Source organism: Salvelinus alpinus, chromosome 22, assembly GCF_045679555.1.
Source record: "Salvelinus alpinus chromosome 22, SLU_Salpinus.1, whole genome shotgun sequence".
NCBI classification, from domain to species: domain Eukaryota; kingdom Metazoa; phylum Chordata; class Actinopteri; order Salmoniformes; family Salmonidae; genus Salvelinus; species Salvelinus alpinus.
Genome location: NC_092107.1, coordinates 7036967 through 7054788, shown reverse-complemented (window position 1 = coordinate 7054788; position 17822 = coordinate 7036967). Strand labels below are relative to the sequence as shown.

Sequence of the window (17822 nt, the reverse complement as noted above, 5' to 3'; positions counted from 1 at the left end):
GGTTAAGCCTGATTAGGTTAGGTATGAGCACATGCTGTTGGTCTAATTGTGCTCATAAAAACCCGGAATGGAAAACACCATTACTGGTGTGAATCTTGAGAAAAACAATGGCAGATGCCAAAATAATTTGTTCAAAAAACTTTAGTGAGTATGAAAAAATGCTACTAAAACAAATTTTGTCAAACCATTTAGTTATTGAAAGTAAAAACCGTACTACTGCTACTGAGGAAAATAAAAAGAGTGGTTGGGAATTCAATGCAAATGAAAATGTAACCACAAGAAGAGTACAACAACTTCAGGTGAGATATCTTCATTATTATCAGTATTTCTCATATTCTTATTTTTGTGACATCACTTATATTGAATGATATCTGCCTTTATCGATTCTGTGGAAGAACCTTAAACTGGCTTTAGAATGTAGAGATCAGAAGAGTGATTTACTACTGGTGGTGGACCACCAAAAAAAAGACAAGACCGATGAACTGAGTGACTTGCTGTCTGGAATAATAGAGTACCAGCAACCTCTGGATGGTATACCAGATGATGACCAACCTCTGGATGGTATACCAGAGGATGACCAACCTCTGGATGGTATACCAGATGATGACCAACCTCTGGATGGTATACCAGAGGATGACCAACCTCTGGGTGGTATACCAGATGATGACCAACCTCTGGATGGTATACCAGATGATGACCAACCTCTGGGTGGTATACCAGATGATGACCAACCTCTGGGTGGTATACCAGATGATGACCAACCTCTGGATGGTATACCAGATGATGACCAACCTCTGGGTGGTATACCAGATGATGACCAACCTCTGGGTGGTATACCAGATGATGACCAACCTCCGGGTGGTATACCAGATGATGACCAACCTCCGGGTGGTATACCAGATGATGACCAACCTCCGGGTGGTATACCAGATGATGACCAACCTCTGGGTGGTATACCAGATGATGACCAACCTCTGGGTGGTATACCAGATGACCATTTGGACAGTTCAGATGAAGAACTGAGCACAAATGGTACAGATACCAAGAAAGTAAATTGGTTACTTCCTTTGGTAAATATATTCCACTGTCTGTGTCAATCTTTACTCTTCTTTCATTGTAAGGACCATGTGAGTTTATTTGTGCTTCTAACAGTGTTCTTTCTTCAGAGGAAAGCAATCTGAACAGGTTGGAAGAGCCAGTGCACAGTGAGTGTGTACCCTCCATCTGCTATAACATCCCTGAGAGAAGATGCTGCCACCACCTTTCAGCAGAGAACAAAGAAGATGACCATGCATGAAAAGTTAACCAGAGAATTTCATGAGTATAAAATGACATGAAACTGAGAATTCTACAGGTTGAATTGGATATGAAGTTGGACGAGAGAGGAATGATTCAAAATAAATACAGTAGAGACAATTGTGACTTAACAGCCATGGTGAACGATATGTAAAAAATTTATGTTTTGTCATTTGGTTATTCATGAGTGAGTGTATTTTAATCACCACAAACTACATTTTAAACCAGCCTTGGTTTAGTCACTCATTTAATTTTGCTGCACACTATTTGAATTTTGTACAGAACAAACATTATCAAAGCAGAAATAAGCCACAATGAATACATGTCATATTTAAATGCATCTCATCTAGTTGACGTGCTGAATGTGAAAGCAACTCTTGTGTGCAAGTCCTCGTTGGTCATTGCCTGCCTCAGCCATGGGCACATCTGCTTGATCATTGGAGGATCAGGACAGCAATGCTGCTTCAGGTAGTTGTGCAGCACAGCTGTAGCGATGATCACCTTGCAGCATCTTCTTGGCTTGAAACCAAGTGTATTGTGTAAACACTGGAATCGATTTTTCCATACTCCAAACATACGCTCGAACATCCCTCTCATGCGGATATGAGCTCTGTTGTATCTTTGCTGCTCAGCTGTTGTGGGATTTATGTATGGAGTGAATAAAAAATTACACATATCCACTGTCACCAAGTAGTAGTCCACTATGTTGTCCTTTCTGAAACTGAGCACACAATGAAGAGTTGCGAAAAACCCTTAATTGTGAGTGGCACCTTTCCAACGTGCAACAATGTAAAACTCTAAATTAAGAGTGCATACACCCTGAACATTGCTGGAAAACCAGTTCATACGGTTCCTGTACTCCTCAGCATCAGGAGTTGATGGACACTTGATGGGAACATGACATCTATCTATACAGCCAATCACTCCTGGGAAGTGCCCATATTCACAGAATTGTACTTTATAATTGGCTTGGCCAGCAGAATCAGGAAACTTGATGTGAAGACTTTGAACTATTCTACACAGTTGCTTCTCTGGCACCACACACATCACCAGTTTCATGATGAAAGATTCCAGATGCCAAAAACCTCAACGTGATCAGAACGTGGAGAGAATTGGGTGAAGGCCTTCCTCTTTGAGATGGAGAGGAAAGTCTAGGCTCAAGCAGAGATATTATCTCCAATGCATTTTCTTCGTACATACGAAAGTGGTCTCGAAAAGCTATTTCATCTAAGTAATTTAATGGATTACTCCTATCCACAAGTACTCGTCTGGCTGGCCTCTGTAGTGCAGGTTGGTCTTCATTTAGATATTCCAAATAGTCCCTGCTCCCTCACAAACAGTACTAAGCAGAAGTTAAACCTGCCTCTTTGACGGATTCATTTAAGCTTCAATTTAGTCCTAGAGTAGCTCTAATCCCTCTTGCAATCGGCTTTGTTTTATCCAGAACAGGCTAAATCTACGACTATTTTAAGATAAAGCGACTTGCACAGACTTGAGTTAAGACAGCTCAAACAGGCATTTTAGTCTGGGACTAAGCTTAAGCCTCGTCTGTGAAACCGGCCCCATATGTTATAACAATCTGGTGCCCGACGACACAGTTGATGATGTGGTACGCAACCATTGGTTGATGAATACAACGTCTGAGCAGAGGAACACGACCGTAGACTCATGGCTTGGTTGCTGATGGCAGTGTCCTGGGTCGTGTTCGTTAGGCACAAAACGGAAGAAAAAGGACTGAAACAGGGAGGACTACCTGGACTTGTTCAATAATTTACATGTTCTGTGCGTCTTACTGAACACAACCCTGGTGGCTGGAGGTGGTTTGTGCAGAGTGGCAGAATGGACCAGCAAAGAATTTGATGCTCACTAGTGGTCAATGTCCCAAATGGCACCCTATTCTCTACATAGGGCTCTGGTCAAAAGTAGTTCACTATATAGGGAATAGGAAAGGGGATACCTAGTCAGTTACACAACTGGATGCATTCAACTGAAATGTGTCTTCTGCATTTAACCCAACCCCTCTGAATCAGAGAAGTGCAGGGGGCTGCCTTAATGACATCATCAGTGCCCGGGGAGCAGTTGTTGTTGGGAATTAACTGCCTTGCTCAAGGGCAGAACAGCAGATTTTTCCACCTTGGGGATTCGAACCAGCAACATTTTGGTTACTGGCCCAATGCTCTTAACCGCTAGGCTACCTGCCGCCAATTGGGACGCAGCCAATGAACCAACTGGTGCTCTCTAGTCGCTGAAGCGTTTGCGGGAGGCGATCCGCGCCCGGTTGGACCGTCTGATGTTGGTCTTGGCATCTCGGCAGGGCTGGCAGGTGAAGACTTCAGGAACGTGGGTGCGGCGGATCTTAGCGCAGGACAGGTGCACCCAGGTGCCACACTCACTACACTCTATCATGGGCCGACCCGCGAACGGTTTCATGCAGAAACAAGTGATCAGGTCCCACGAGTCGTCCTCATCTAAGAGAGAAAATAGAAGAGACATTATATTAAACACAGCCTCTGTTTTATACTAGCAATGATGGTTGAAGATAGTGATGAGGTAATGAGCGAGCTGCATCCAAAACGGCACCCTGTTCCCTATTACTTTTAACTAGAGCCCGACTATGGTCCTGATTAAAAGTAGTTCACTATATATGGAATATGGGCCCTGGTCAAAATTAGTGCTACAGAGCACAGTGTGCCATTTGGGACTAATCTTAAGTCTCAAGTGGGGTTCCTCTCTACTCACCCTCCATCTTGCTGTTGTCTACAGATGTGTCCTCTCCATCGCTCCCTCCCTGGTCTGTCTGGTAGTTGCTCCCTCCATGGTCCCGGTCGGGGCTGCTACCCTCCTCTGTGTGGTAGCCTGTCTCCTGGTCTTCAGTTAGCTGACCTCTCAACCTCCTGTCCATCACCATCCTCAGGATATCTGACCTCTGACCACTGTCTATCCTTCCTTCACTCCCAGACCCCTCCCAGCTCTCCCTCGTCACATTCTCTTCCTTTCGTCTCTTCTTTTCCCTGTCTCCCGGCCTGTGAGGACAGCTCTTCCCCATCTCACAGCTTGTCGTTGTCATGTCAACAGGATGTTCGGTCACTTCCTGTTCCAGTTCTTCACTTCCTGTCTTCTGAGGGGTTGTAGCATCATTCGTTTTCCCAGCTGACCCGTTAGGGTCTGGTGTGTGTGTCTGACCGGTGTTGATCTTGTTCCTGTGGACAGACAGAGAGCTGCTGGAGGTGGCTTCAGGGAAGAGTTGAGTCAGGGAAGATTGGGAAAGTTTACAGTCATGGTCACTTTTCGGAGCTGTCAGAGGATGTGTTTTGTTGTCAGTAGGACAGCTGTTGAAGTTGGTCCGTTCAGACTGGGGCTGGTGCTGCTCATGGAGCTCTGGCGTTCTGCTGACTGTTGATGTAGGGGCAGCCTGTTTCGTATTGGGAGACTTTTTGGCACTTCCTCCTCTAGGCTTCTTCTCCCCCTGGCCAGGCCCAGCAGGCTTCTTGTCTGACCTCCTCCTCTTCACCTCCTTCCCTTTCTCCTTCTGGCTCTGAGTGAAGGAGCCACAGTCTGAGTTAGCAGAGGACTGGTAGGCCCATGGACTGGTACTGTGGCTGCTGCTGCAGGGGTTGCTGTCACTGGGCTTGCTGCAGGGGTTGCTGTCACTACACCACCAATCCTACAGGGGGATATATCACCATGGAAAAAACAGCAGAACTGGAGACCTCATTCAACAGAAATATACTGAACAAAAATATTAAAACACAACACGCAACAATTCCAAAGATCTTACTGAGTTACAGTTCATATAAGAAAATCAGTCAATTGAAATAAATTAATTAGGCCCTAATCTATTGATTTCACATGACTGGGAATACAGATATGCATCTGTTGGTCACAGATACCTTTAAAAAAAGTAGGGGCGTAGATCAGAAAACCAGTCAGTATCTGGTGTGAGCACCATTTGCCTCATGCAGCACGACACATCTCCTTCACATAGAGTTGATCAGGACAACAAACACAATTGCATTTTATCAAAAGTTGATCAGGCTGTTGATTGTGGCCTGTGGAATGTTGTCCCACTCCTCTTCAATGGCAGTGAGAAGTTGCTGGATATTGGCGGGAACACACTGTTGTACACGTCGACCCAGAGCATCCCAAACTTGATCAATGGGTGACATGTCTGGTGAGTATCGAGGCCATGTAAGAACTGGAACATTTTCAGCTTCCAGGAATTGTGTACAGATCGGGGCCGTGCATTATCATGCTGAACCATGAGGTGATGGCGGTGGATGAGTGGCACAACCATGGGCCTCAGGATCTCGTCATGGTATCTCTGTGCATTCAAATTGCTTTTGATAAAATGCAATTGTGTTTGTTGTCCATAGCTTATGCCTGCCCATACCATAACCCTACTGGCACCATGGGGCACTCTGTACACATCAGCAAACCACCTGCCCACATGACGCCATACACATGCTCTGCGGTTGTGAGGCTGGTTGGACGTACTGCCAAATGCTCTAAAATGACATTGGAGGCGGCTTATGGTAGAGAAATGAACATGGAATTCTCTGGCAACAGCTCTGGTGGACATTCCTGCAGTCAGCATGCCAATTGCACGCTCCCTCAAAACTTGATACCTGTGGCATTGTGTTGTGCGATAAAACTGCTCATTTTAGAGTGGCCTTTCATTGTCCCCAGCACAAGGTGCAGCTGTGTAATGATCATGCTGTTTAATCAGCTTCTTGATATGCCACACGTGTCAGGTGGATGGATTATCTTGGCAAAGGAGAAATTATCACTAACAGGGATTTAAAATAACTTGTGCAGAAAATTTGAGAGAAATTAGCTTTTTTGTATGGCACATTTCTGGGATCTTTTATTTCAGCGCATGAAAAATGGGACCAACACTTTACATGTTGCGTTTATATTTTTGTTCAGTGTAGAAACAATAAGACATCAATTAATTATAAGAGCAATTTGGTGTTAATAAGCTACATCTCAGTCTTACTTGAACAGGAAAAATCTGTGTTTTATCAACCTACCTCTGTTTGATAGGGGATGTATCCAGCATAGGCCAACACAAAGGTGCAAAACTGGTTGAAGTCCTCCACAGTGCGTTTTCTCTTTCTCTGTGGAAACAAACAAACACCTTGTTATTTTAGAACATTAATAACCACATTATAACGTGCTGAGTCCCTCCTGTCCATGCAGCTGGCCCGTAGCACCGGGTAGGCAGAGTGTGTGCATTTGAGACCATTCTATTGGCCTTGACAGCAAACTCCGCCTACTCGGTGCACCTGGCGAGCTGAAACAAAACGCACCTAAGTGCAATAGTAAACTGCCGCGAGCAAAGCGCGGGAGGCATGTGTATGGAGCCTCGGTTGTTCTAGGAAAAATAAATACTTTGAAACAGAGACGATCTGCACAATTTGTAGAGTTGTTTGGCAAAAATAGCTCCATTAGAAACCTTGGAATCTGCTCTTTCAGATAGGGTATAGCAATCAAAACATCTGGCCTGCATGGACCTCTGTAGACTGATATGGAATAAGCTCCGGTCCCTTCATTTCCAATGCCCTGGTGCGTTTATCAATGCACAATGTGCTCGTGCATTGGTCATCAGTCTCTTCATTCTCAATTGATATTATTGTTACCCATCAGACCATTGTCAAATTAATATTTTCTTTAGGCCACATCTATTATTATTATAATATGTGTGAAATTAGTTTCAATATAGTTTAGGTGTAGCTTGGACGGGCTAGATGGGAAACTGTTGTCTTACAGTCAAAAAATACACTCCAGTCTATGTGCTTCTGGATCAACCAGTACATTTTCTGACTGATTACAATTTACATTTGGTGTCCTGAGGTTTCTTATGACCTATTATAACACAATAAAATCATTCATTTAGCAATGTATTATTTATTATGGACAGTGGCGATTTTAGCATGTCAATCTTGGTGGGGAAAACAACCAATTATTTTAGATGCATGCCAGCGAAGCCACCACACAACTCTAAACAATACATTAAATGCACTGTAACGATGATAAACAGTGCAAACTTTTAGAGTCTACATAAAGCTGTCCTGAGAGTAGAGCTTATGGCTGACTTGCTTAAATAAATATGGTTTCTACTGATTCCTTGTGGATTTGTGTTACTGGATAAGAACGGCATTCTCCTTCAGTAATAATTCATGTCCACATGAGTTTTTGTCACGGATTCCCCCGGTACTGCTGCTCATTCCGTGCACCAGTTCCGGAGGTCTACGTCACCGGCCTTCTAGGCGTCACTGAACTGTCTCGTTATACACATCTGGTTCCCATTCCCCCTGATTAGTAATTGTATATATGTGCCCTCTGTTCACCATTGTTTTGGTCGGTTATTTTTCCCATGTCCGTTGGTCTTGTGAGTACCTGTGCTTTGTTGTTTCGGCATTCGCCCCGCGTGTATGGTGTACTAGTTATTACGGGTCTCGTCCCGTGTACTGTCGTGCACTTGTTATTACGGGTCTCGTCCCGTGTATTTATTAGAGGTTTAACCTCACTCTTTTGTTTGGGTTACATCCCTGTGTTTTTGTATACGTGTTTGTTTTGGGCTTCGTCCCCGTGCCTTTCATGGCATGTATTATTGGGTGAAGAATTAAAACCCAATATTACGTATTCCTGCGCCTTTCTCCAATCCTTTATACCAGGTATTCCCAAACTGGGGTACACACAATGCCGTCGGGGGTACGCCAAATAAAAATGAGATTCACATTTAAAAAAAATAAAAAATAAAGATATTCAAATAGTTCATTTATATTTTCCAATGGGCCTATACATTTGGGTGAGGTCTTTTTCTCGCCTGAGTAGCCTCGTTTCACTGCCAAAAATAAAATTAAACCATATAGTGTTCAGCGAAATAACACGATGTCAAATACAGGTAGCCTAGTCAAATAATTAACATCCAATCACATTAACCGTTGGAATCTCGCTCGTTAGTGGAATAGCTGCTGCTCATTCCGTTTGCTCGAAAATGGATAAATGGTTAAAAAGGTAAGGCCCGCGTCCATAGAAACACATACCAGCTCTACTGGTAGTACTGCTACTACCAGCAGTACTACACCTGCACCTGCCGATGACACAAGTTGTTCTGCTTTCACGAGCACATCCAATGCTAGCATCAGTAATTCTACATTTGTTGTTAGCCCAGCTAGCATGGACACTGACAGTTGTGAATCTGATGCAGCCGAAGAGCTACTGCACCCTTACCTGGGAAACTACCGAACAGACAGGGACGTTGGACCATCAAAGAGGAGCAAAAATTATGAGAACTACATTGATTTGGGGTTCACTTATATTGGAAGTAGTGCCTTTCCTCAGCCACAGTGTGTTATATGTGCAAAAGTACTATCTCACAACTCAATGAAAGCTTCACTCTTGCGCAGACATTTAGAAACGAAACATGCCGATTTGAAAAATAAGCTACGGGAGTTTTTTTAACGAGAATTAAGGCGACTTTCGAGTAATAAGACATGTATAAAAACAACAGATACCATTAATAAGAAGGGGCTAGAAGAGTCTTATATGGTGAGCTACCAAGTGGCTAGGACAGGCAAGCCCCATACTATTGTGGAGGACTTAATTATTCCTGCTGCTGCAGATATGGCTGGGGGAATGATGGGGGAACAGGACAAAACAAACTTTACAGACAATGTCTTCATCAAACAACACTGTTTCATGACACATCAGTGACATGGCAGGAGATGTTTTGAAACAATTACTGCTTCGCATACAAGCCAGTGAATTCTATGCGTAACAGCTGGATGAGTCAACAGACGTCCTGGCACAGCTCCTGGTATATGTCTGTTACCTTTATGTGGGGTCAATTAAGGAAGACATCCTCTTATGCAAACCACTGGAAAACAGGACAACAGGAGAGGATATTTTTTAAAGTACTGGACAGCTTTGTGACATCAAATGGACTTCGGTGGTCAAGATGTGTTGGTATCTGTACTGATGGCGCAAAAGCCATGGCATGGAGACATAGTGGAGTGGTAACCCTGTGCAAGCAGTTGCTCCCGAGGCCACTTGGGTACACTGCAGCATCCACCAAGAGGCTCTTGCTGCCAAGGGAATGCCTGGCAGCTTGAAAGATGTTTTGGACACTACAGTGAAAATGGTTAACTTTGTTAAAGCAAGGCCCCTGCACTCGTGTATTTTCTACATTATGCAATATGGGCAGCGACCATGTAATGCTTTTACAACATACATAAGTGCGCTGGTTATCAAGGGGCAAAGTACTGACATGTTTTTTTAAATTGAGAGATGAGCTTAAAGTTCTTTACTGACCATAATTTTCACTTGTCTGACCGCTTGCATGACGATGAGTTTCTCACACGATTGGGTGATGTTTTTTCTTGCCTGAATGATCTGCATCTAGGATTACAGGGACTATCCGCAATTATACTCAATGTGCGGGACAAAATTGAGGCTATGATTAAGAAGTTGGAGCTCTTTTCTGTCTGCATTAACAAGGACAACACACAGGTCTTTCCATCATTGTATGATTTTTTTGTGTGCAAATGAACTCAAGCTTACGGACAATGTCAAATGCGAAGCACCTGAGTGAGCTGGGTGCACAAACAACTGGATTCATTATATAACTCTTTCATGCCCTGCCTCCAGTCCACTTACCGATATCTGAACAAGAGATCCTCATCGAAATTGCAACAAGCGGTTCTGTGAAAATTGAATTTAATCCGAAGCCACTGACAGATTTCTGGATAGGACTGGGCTCAGAATTTCTTGCCTTCGCAAATCCCGCTGTTAAGACACTGATGCCCTTTGCAACCACGTACCTATGTGAGAGCGGATTCTCAGCCCTCACTAGCATGAAAACTAAATACAGGCACACACTGTGTGTGGGAAATGATTTAAGACTGAGTTATGTGCATCCTTTGAAGCACACCCTTCTCATTAACCTGTGGTGAGTTATTCACAATTTTTGATGAACAAATAAGGTTTTATATGTAAGATGGCTAAATAAAGAGAAAAATTATTGATTATTATTATTTGTGCCCTGGTCCTATATGAGCTCTTTATCACTTCCCACGAGCCGGGTTGTGACAAAAACTCACACTCATTCTTATGTTTAATAAATGTATTGTATAGTGTGTGTGTGGCAGGCTTACAATGATGACAAAAAACAACATTTGAGAGTGTGCTGACCCTGGTGCTAGAGGGGGTACGCAGCTGACCCTGGTGCTAGAGGGGGTACGCAGCTGGAGGTTGAATGTTTGAAGGGGTACGGGACTATAAAAAGTTAGAGAACTGCTTTATACAACGTGACAGTTTTGACTTTTGAACCATACACAAACATTATTACATTTATGTTCAGTAAATTCACAATGTTTGTTCTTATATAATTAACACTTAGCTCTAAGTATAAGCGAGTGCAAGCAAATGAGCTGTGATGAGGTAGGCCTATTCGTTCAGCTACTTCAAAAAGGACAGCGACAGAAATTCAGATAGATGTTGAGGCCTTAACTTTACTCTTCTTTAAGTCACCACAGATAGCGAGAAAGAGACCCAGACTCAGCGGTTAGCCTACCATTTGAAGTATTTTATTAGTCCTATGTGGTCTAAAAAGGAAGGACAATACAATCACGAGGATCCACTTTTATAGACAATATACAGACGCACTGACAAGAAAACCCTCGCACTATGAACTGAAATGGGTCTATTACTGAACTTTTTGTTGAACAAAAATATTTGAATGGGAAGAGACTGTCACTGGCAAACATGGTTATGATGAGGGGATACTAAAATATAATGTTGTTGGGTCTGTAACTTACCACCCTCCTTGTGGAGAAAAGCACCAGAGATAATTATAACACACAAAGTAAGAAAAACAATTAAATGCAACATTCTAACACTGCCTAAAATTATTAATAAGATACTAATGAGATAGACATATATATGCAATATAACAATGCAGATGTACAAACTATGGCATAGATGATGATAAGCGGTTAAGAGGCAAGCCGTAATTTTGATTAAGACATGAGCGAGCTGAAACGGATGTAGCCTATACTATTCGTTCAGCACTTTGAAATGGACAGCGACATAATTCAGAACATGGGCCTTTCTTACAGTATTCTCTCTGTACACCAAGTCAGAACATTAGGCTAAATTAACAGGGGCACATAAGCAGACAATGAAAGCTGTTACAATATTCAAAGATTAGATTTCTCTAAAACAGGCTACATGGTCACCACCAAGTCAGAACAGTAGGCAATGTTCTAAGGGGGAAAGGGACAATGGACAATGGGCTACAAACTGTTTACTACACAACATACACATAGTATTACTTTCTTTGCTACAGTATACATATCTCCTTGGCATATTACATCACTTATATAGCAGCATACTAGACATATTTATGGACTCACTATTGTTGTGCTCACTTGTGCTCACTTGAACAGGAAGTTGGCATGGTGGTCCTTGTCATCAAAGTCTGGCATTCTCTGGATGAAGTCATGCTGGATTGACAGCATGGCCAATGCATTTAACCTTTTCTGGCCCATGGAGTTGCGTGTGATGGTTTTATTCTTTAAGGGTGGAAAAGTTTCTCTCTAACTCTGCGGTTGTCATCAGAGTGGCGATGAAGATTTTGAAAAGAGAGACAAGGCTCCCTGCAGGTTGTTCTCGTAGAGTGATTTCAATAAAGAAAGTGCTGTCTTTCCAGTGTGCAGCTCAGAATGCCGGTAGACAGTGAACAGTTCCCTTTTCAACTTCTCCTGGTTACCCACAGGCCCTAGCTTGGTAGCACACTGGAGTTCTGCGGTCGGAAAGGAATATACATACTGGGGGAAAGATTAGCCGTCCACCAACTTTCACAAAACCTTTCTTGCACATGAGCAGTGATCGTGTAGCATGCCTCATTCATCATGGATGCAGTGTTAAGGTTTCTCCGCCTTGGTTCAGTGGCATCAACATGTCCTTTGGCCAGTGTATAAGATTGCTTGCGAATGTTTTGAATGTTCACCTTGAAATTGTTGATTGCACCAGCAATCAATGCTGCATCAATGGTTCGTTTCTGCATTATTTTGTACAAAACATCCACCTCTGGCATTACCAAGGAAAAGAACCATAAGCCTCGCTGATGGTGATCTCATCCCATCCAAGCAGCGTGCGGATGTCCTCCATGCACTGGGCCAGTGTCTCACGGTCCTCCCACACAGCATTGACGGTTCTGCTTTTAAAATTCCATCGTGTGCCCGGTGGCCTGGGGACCTGTCTGTTCATTGATTCCGTGAGAGCGGAGTCTTTTGGGTGAGCCAGTGAAAAAGGAGGATAGGTCTGCAGAAAACACTTTAAGCACACTCACTCTCCCTGCACAAAGTTGCTTAAGTGTTAGATTCAGTTGGTGTGCATAACAGTGCACAAATTGTACGTTTGGGTAGGTCTCCTTCAATACCGTTTGGACAACACGTACATTAACACTCATCATTGCTGCACCATCGTAGATTTGTGCAAACAGCTTCTCCTTGACATTCAGTGGCGCTAGGACTCTCACACACACTGTTGTCTGGCGCCGAAGACGTGGATGTTGAATTAAGGCAGCCACCCGCACCTCTCTGATTCAGAGGGGTTGGGTTAAATGCAGAAGACGCATTTCAGTTGAATACATTCAGTTGGACAACTGACTAGGTATCCTCCTTTCCCTTTCATGTAGCGCAGCACTATTACCATCTGTGACTTACAGGAGTCGTCAGTGGTCTCATCTACCTGTACAGACGCAAAAGGAGTCTCAGACATCTTCTTAGTTATAGCTTCTCTGTACACTTCATACATACAATCCAAAAATTTGTTTTGGATTGTGCTTGATGTACCCTTAAAAATGGGTTGGTCGTCATAATGCCTTTTGTAGCCTGTAATCTCCTTCACGCATGGTCTCAAAAATACACCTGAAAACGCCTGGGTTCAAGGAGTCATGGCCCCGCAGTGCTGTCTCACAAATGCCACAATTTAATACATGCTATAATTGTGTCAAGCACGTACCTATTCTCCTCCGTTTGTTGGTTGTGAAGGTTGATGGCTCGTCTATATGTCTAGCTGAGCCACAACGTTTGATTTCCCCAGTAATCCCAGTTTAACAGCGTTATATGTGATGCACAATTCTCATGTATTCAGACCCTTTTCATACAGATGTTTTCTCATTTCTCTTCATATGACAAGGATTGAAAAGGATTTGCCAGTAGATTGTCAACGTGATTCATGATGATGACTGCTTGTCTAGCTTTCTAGCTAAGATTTTGAAAGTATGATGTTGACATGACCAGTCCAATCAAAGCTAGGGTAGATCAAATGGGATTTGACCCCATTTTATCTGTGACCAATGACCTTGAGCCTTCTTCGATGGGCACTTCTAATATAACTCTATGGCAGCACCCAAGGGGCTTGAATTTTTTCAAGCTCTCCCCGTAGAATTTGCGGTGACGTAGTGTCCCCATGAGTGACAGAACACTGAGCCAATAACGGCGCAACTAGAAAAAATGACCAACCATTCCGCTCTGTATTTTCCGCTGGGCGCTCCACCACCACAGAGAGCACTGAGCTAAGCTGAAACACCTGCATTTTGGAGCTGTCTTACTCAAGAAAGCAAAACAAGAGACCATGTTTGTATGCCGCTTTATTAACTCAATATTCTTTTTTCATTGCTCTCAATGACTACCGCCACTGATTATGGAACAGTTACACAATTGAAATAACTGCTGACCCTCATGGCCATTCTAGTAGTTATTGATTTCCGGTGTGCTGAGTGTTAATAGCTTAATCAGTTTAAGCAATAGAGCAAGTGGGAAAATAATAATAATAAGAGTATGCAATAAATCTAGAGTTGTGCTTTGAAAGAACACACAACTTTAGGCTAAGATTACCGAAATAAACTTTCAGAACGCCTCACACGGGAATGACACAAAATGGACAGCCGTTTCAAAAACGTGTAGCCAAATAGCCTACAAAGCAGGAAAACGTACCCTATAGTCCAAGAACGACTAGTGGATATTGCATATACCTGTGTTGATATACTGAAGCTATTGCAACACTTTTGCAACTTGCAACTCGATTGGACATTATGTATCACTTAATGGCAACATTGTATCGGAGTGTTTAAAGCCGGAGCGGAAGGGCTAATGGGGGAGGGGAGGAAACGAGGGCTGAAACGGACTGTAGGCGAACGTATGACAGAAACACAGACAACGAAGCCGGTCTCGATGGTTTCTCCGAGCGGCAAAGGTAGCCTAGGCGTAATTTCAACAAGACATAACTTTTCGTATAACGTTATAGGCTGGCTAGTATTATTGTCATTACCATCCCATACGAGACTTGACAGTCAGGAAAATATCGACTCCATGTCTGTACTCTACACAGGGGTCGTCTGCATAGGAACTGATCAACGCATAACGAGACAAACACGGTGCCCAAAATCACTTAAAATTACTTTTAAGGACAGGAGAGGATCATTTATCTAAAGATGGCGACGAAGATGACACTTAATCGTAACCTGATTGCTGGGCGGTCACCAAAGATTAATGACAGTGGGTTAGACTGTTGAAGTAGGCTAATAAAATGTAGCCTTCTCTTCTTCAAATAGTTTCTCTAAACTAGAGAGCTTGATCAAATGGCATCCTAGTCTAGTCTACTCACTGATCTAATTTGTAATTTACTTAAAGTTAGGAATGTAAATCAATGAGCGGAGAACCAAATATTTCGGTGACACAATAGAATTCCTCCTGACATGGCTTCTGTAGTCTAGCCTAGGCTACACACACTCGATGCTGCGCAGTAATAAAATAAGTTGTGTCAACGATTTTTGGACACACAATAAACTAGTAGACATGTTTCACACGAAGTCCATCGTCGATGCTTTCTTCACTGACCATCATTTGAGGGGTTTGATTCTTTAGGCTACGCGGAAAGAACATTGCCGTTGTCCAAGTCGCGCGCCCTGGACACACCACACACAAGCGGCTAGTAGTTTACACCGAACCTTGTTTCTTCTTACCACGTTGGAAAGAACGTACCAAGAATGCATGCTAATAAGAATGTAATAAACCATACATACCTGGGTTAACATTGTTGTATGTCGCTGTAGATCAAATGCAAACAAAATGCTGAGGGTGATGTCTTGTCCTTGCTCGACTGTAGCCCTGTCCTGATTATCTTCAATCGACAAAATGGGGTATTTTAGGACAATAAATGTCGACGTTCTAGTTTACAGCAAAGCGTACGTCACAAAGGTCAACATTTAGCTACTAGACATTATATCATTGTCACCCAGTTGAAATATAGCCAACTATGTTGTTCGATCCACAAAATGTTTAATGATAAACCATTGAGCAACTGTCCTAGAATGCAGACTAACAGCGAAAATGTACTTTTCTTTGAGTCTCTCTACGAACAATCGTCTTTGTCCATGCGGAACAAGCTGTTTTATGATTTAAAAAGCAATGAAAAGTATACTGACTCGTGAGGGTGAGAGATTCGCGAAACGATCACATTCCATCAGTGACATCACTCCCCCCGAGCAGGACAGGAACGCTTAACTCAAAAGTGGACGGCAACTCCCGTTTCGTAGATGGGGTGAAGGAATACTATCTAAAATAACAATTGGAGTATACGAAATATGCGTAATTGTAGCACAATATTATAATACTATAAAACATTTGCATGACACATCTAAAAACAAAACGTACAACATACAGCGTATCCTATTGTGGAACACCCCTATCCAGTCAGATGGTTGAATCCGTCCGTCATCTAGTAGCCTACGACACCGAACAGTAGAATACCTTATAATATCTCCCGCGAAAACTCGGAAATAGATCATGGAGCACAGGTGCCCTCATTCAATTTGAACTGTTTTGAAGCTCCTTGCTTTTGGCTTTGAGAAAGTCAACAATGTGAGCTATGTAGAATCATAATTCAATTATGTTTGTGTCAAATGGTTAGCCCTCTGCTCAAGTGTTTACAAATATTTCAACATTACAACGTGGTGTTTGGCTAGACAAGCCTACTCTGGCTCAAAAACATTCCACAGTCTACCAGTAGAGGGTGTTGTAACACTTGTTACCCGGGACAATGGCCTCTCACTGTCTCACTTTTAAATAGTGAAGGCAGGCCCAGTCCAGTTAAACTGAAAATAAAGACAGAAAACCTGCACACAGAAAAACGCAGTTACAAAGTTCTTTAATAGATCCGGCACCACAATAGATAACATGTCAGCTGCAACAGCCTTAGTCAGGTAATCAGACATGTCCAGAAACAACAAAGATAAGTCTGTGGGCCAGTAGACTCAGAAACCTCTACTGTAGCTTTGAACCCAAATAGCATTCTTGGGAATAGAAAATGTTTCAATTAAGCAGGAAACAGCAGAGGGAGCATGCCCCTTTCCACTTCGACGGGACTGCAGTGGATGACAGTGAAAAGCTTCAAGTTCCTCTGCGTACACATCACTGACAATCTGAAATAGTCCACCCACACAGACAGTGTAGTGAAGAAGGCGCTCTTCAACCTCAGGAGGCTGAAGCAATTTGGTTTGGCCCCTAAGACCCTCACAAACTTCTACAGATGCACAATTGAGAGCATCCTGTCGGGCTGTATCACCGCCTGGCATGGCAACTGCACTGCCCGCAACCGCAGGGCTCTCCAGAGGGTGGTGCGGTCTGCCCAATGCATCAACGGGGGCACACTGCCTGCCCTCCAGGACACCTACAGCACCCAACCCAATGTCACAGGAAGGCCAAAAAGATCAACAAGGACATCAACCACCCGAGCCACGGCCTGTTCATCCCGCTTCCATCCAGAAGGCGCGGTCAGTACAGGTGCATCAAAGCTGGGACCGAGAGACTGAAAAACAGCTTCTATCTCAAGGCCATCAGACTGTTAAATAGCCATCACTAGCCGTCTACCACCCAGTTACTCAACCCTGCACCTTAGAGGCTGTTGCCCTATATACATAGACATGGAATCACTGGTCACTTTAATAATGTAACACTAGTCAATTTAATAAAGTTTACATACTGCTTTACTCATTTCATATGTACAGTGGGGAGAACAAGTATTTGATACACTGCCGATTTTGCAGGTTTTCCTACTTACAAAGCATGTAGAGGTCTGTAATTTTTATCATAGTTACACTTCAACTGTGAGAGACGGAATCTAAAACAAAAATCCAGAAAATCACATTGTATGATTTTTAAGTAATTAATTTGCATTTTATTGCATGACATAAGTATTTGATCACCTACCAACCAGTAAGAATTCCGGCTCTCACAGACCTGTTCGTTTTTCTTTAAGAAGCCCTCCTGTTCTCCACTCATTACCTGTATTAACTGCACCTGTTTGAACTCGATACCTATATAAAAGACACCTGTCCACACACTCAATCAAACAGACTCCAACCTCTCCACAATGGCCAAGACCAGAGAGCTGTGTAAGGACATCAGGGATAAAATTGTAGACCTGCACAAGGCTAGGATGGACTACAGGACAAT

The 17822-nt window shown here is 43.1% G+C and overlaps 1 protein-coding gene across 1 annotated transcript; it reads right to left on the bottom strand.

Annotated features, from left to right (window-relative positions):
- Positions 1 to 1525: 1525 nt before the first annotated feature.
- LOC139548889 (PHD finger protein 13-like) lies at positions 1526 to 15934 on the bottom strand. The gene is made up of 5 exons (XM_071358820.1): positions 15794 to 15934; positions 15392 to 15489; positions 6327 to 6413; positions 4036 to 4960; positions 1526 to 3764 (listed from the first exon to the last, which is right to left on the bottom strand). The coding sequence occupies exons 2-5, from the start codon at positions 15401 to 15403 to the stop codon at positions 3535 to 3537; spliced, it is 1254 nt and encodes a 417-aa protein (XP_071214921.1). The 5' UTR covers positions 15404 to 15489; positions 15794 to 15934; the 3' UTR covers positions 1526 to 3534.
- Between the last annotated feature and the right edge of the window lie 1888 nt (positions 15935 to 17822).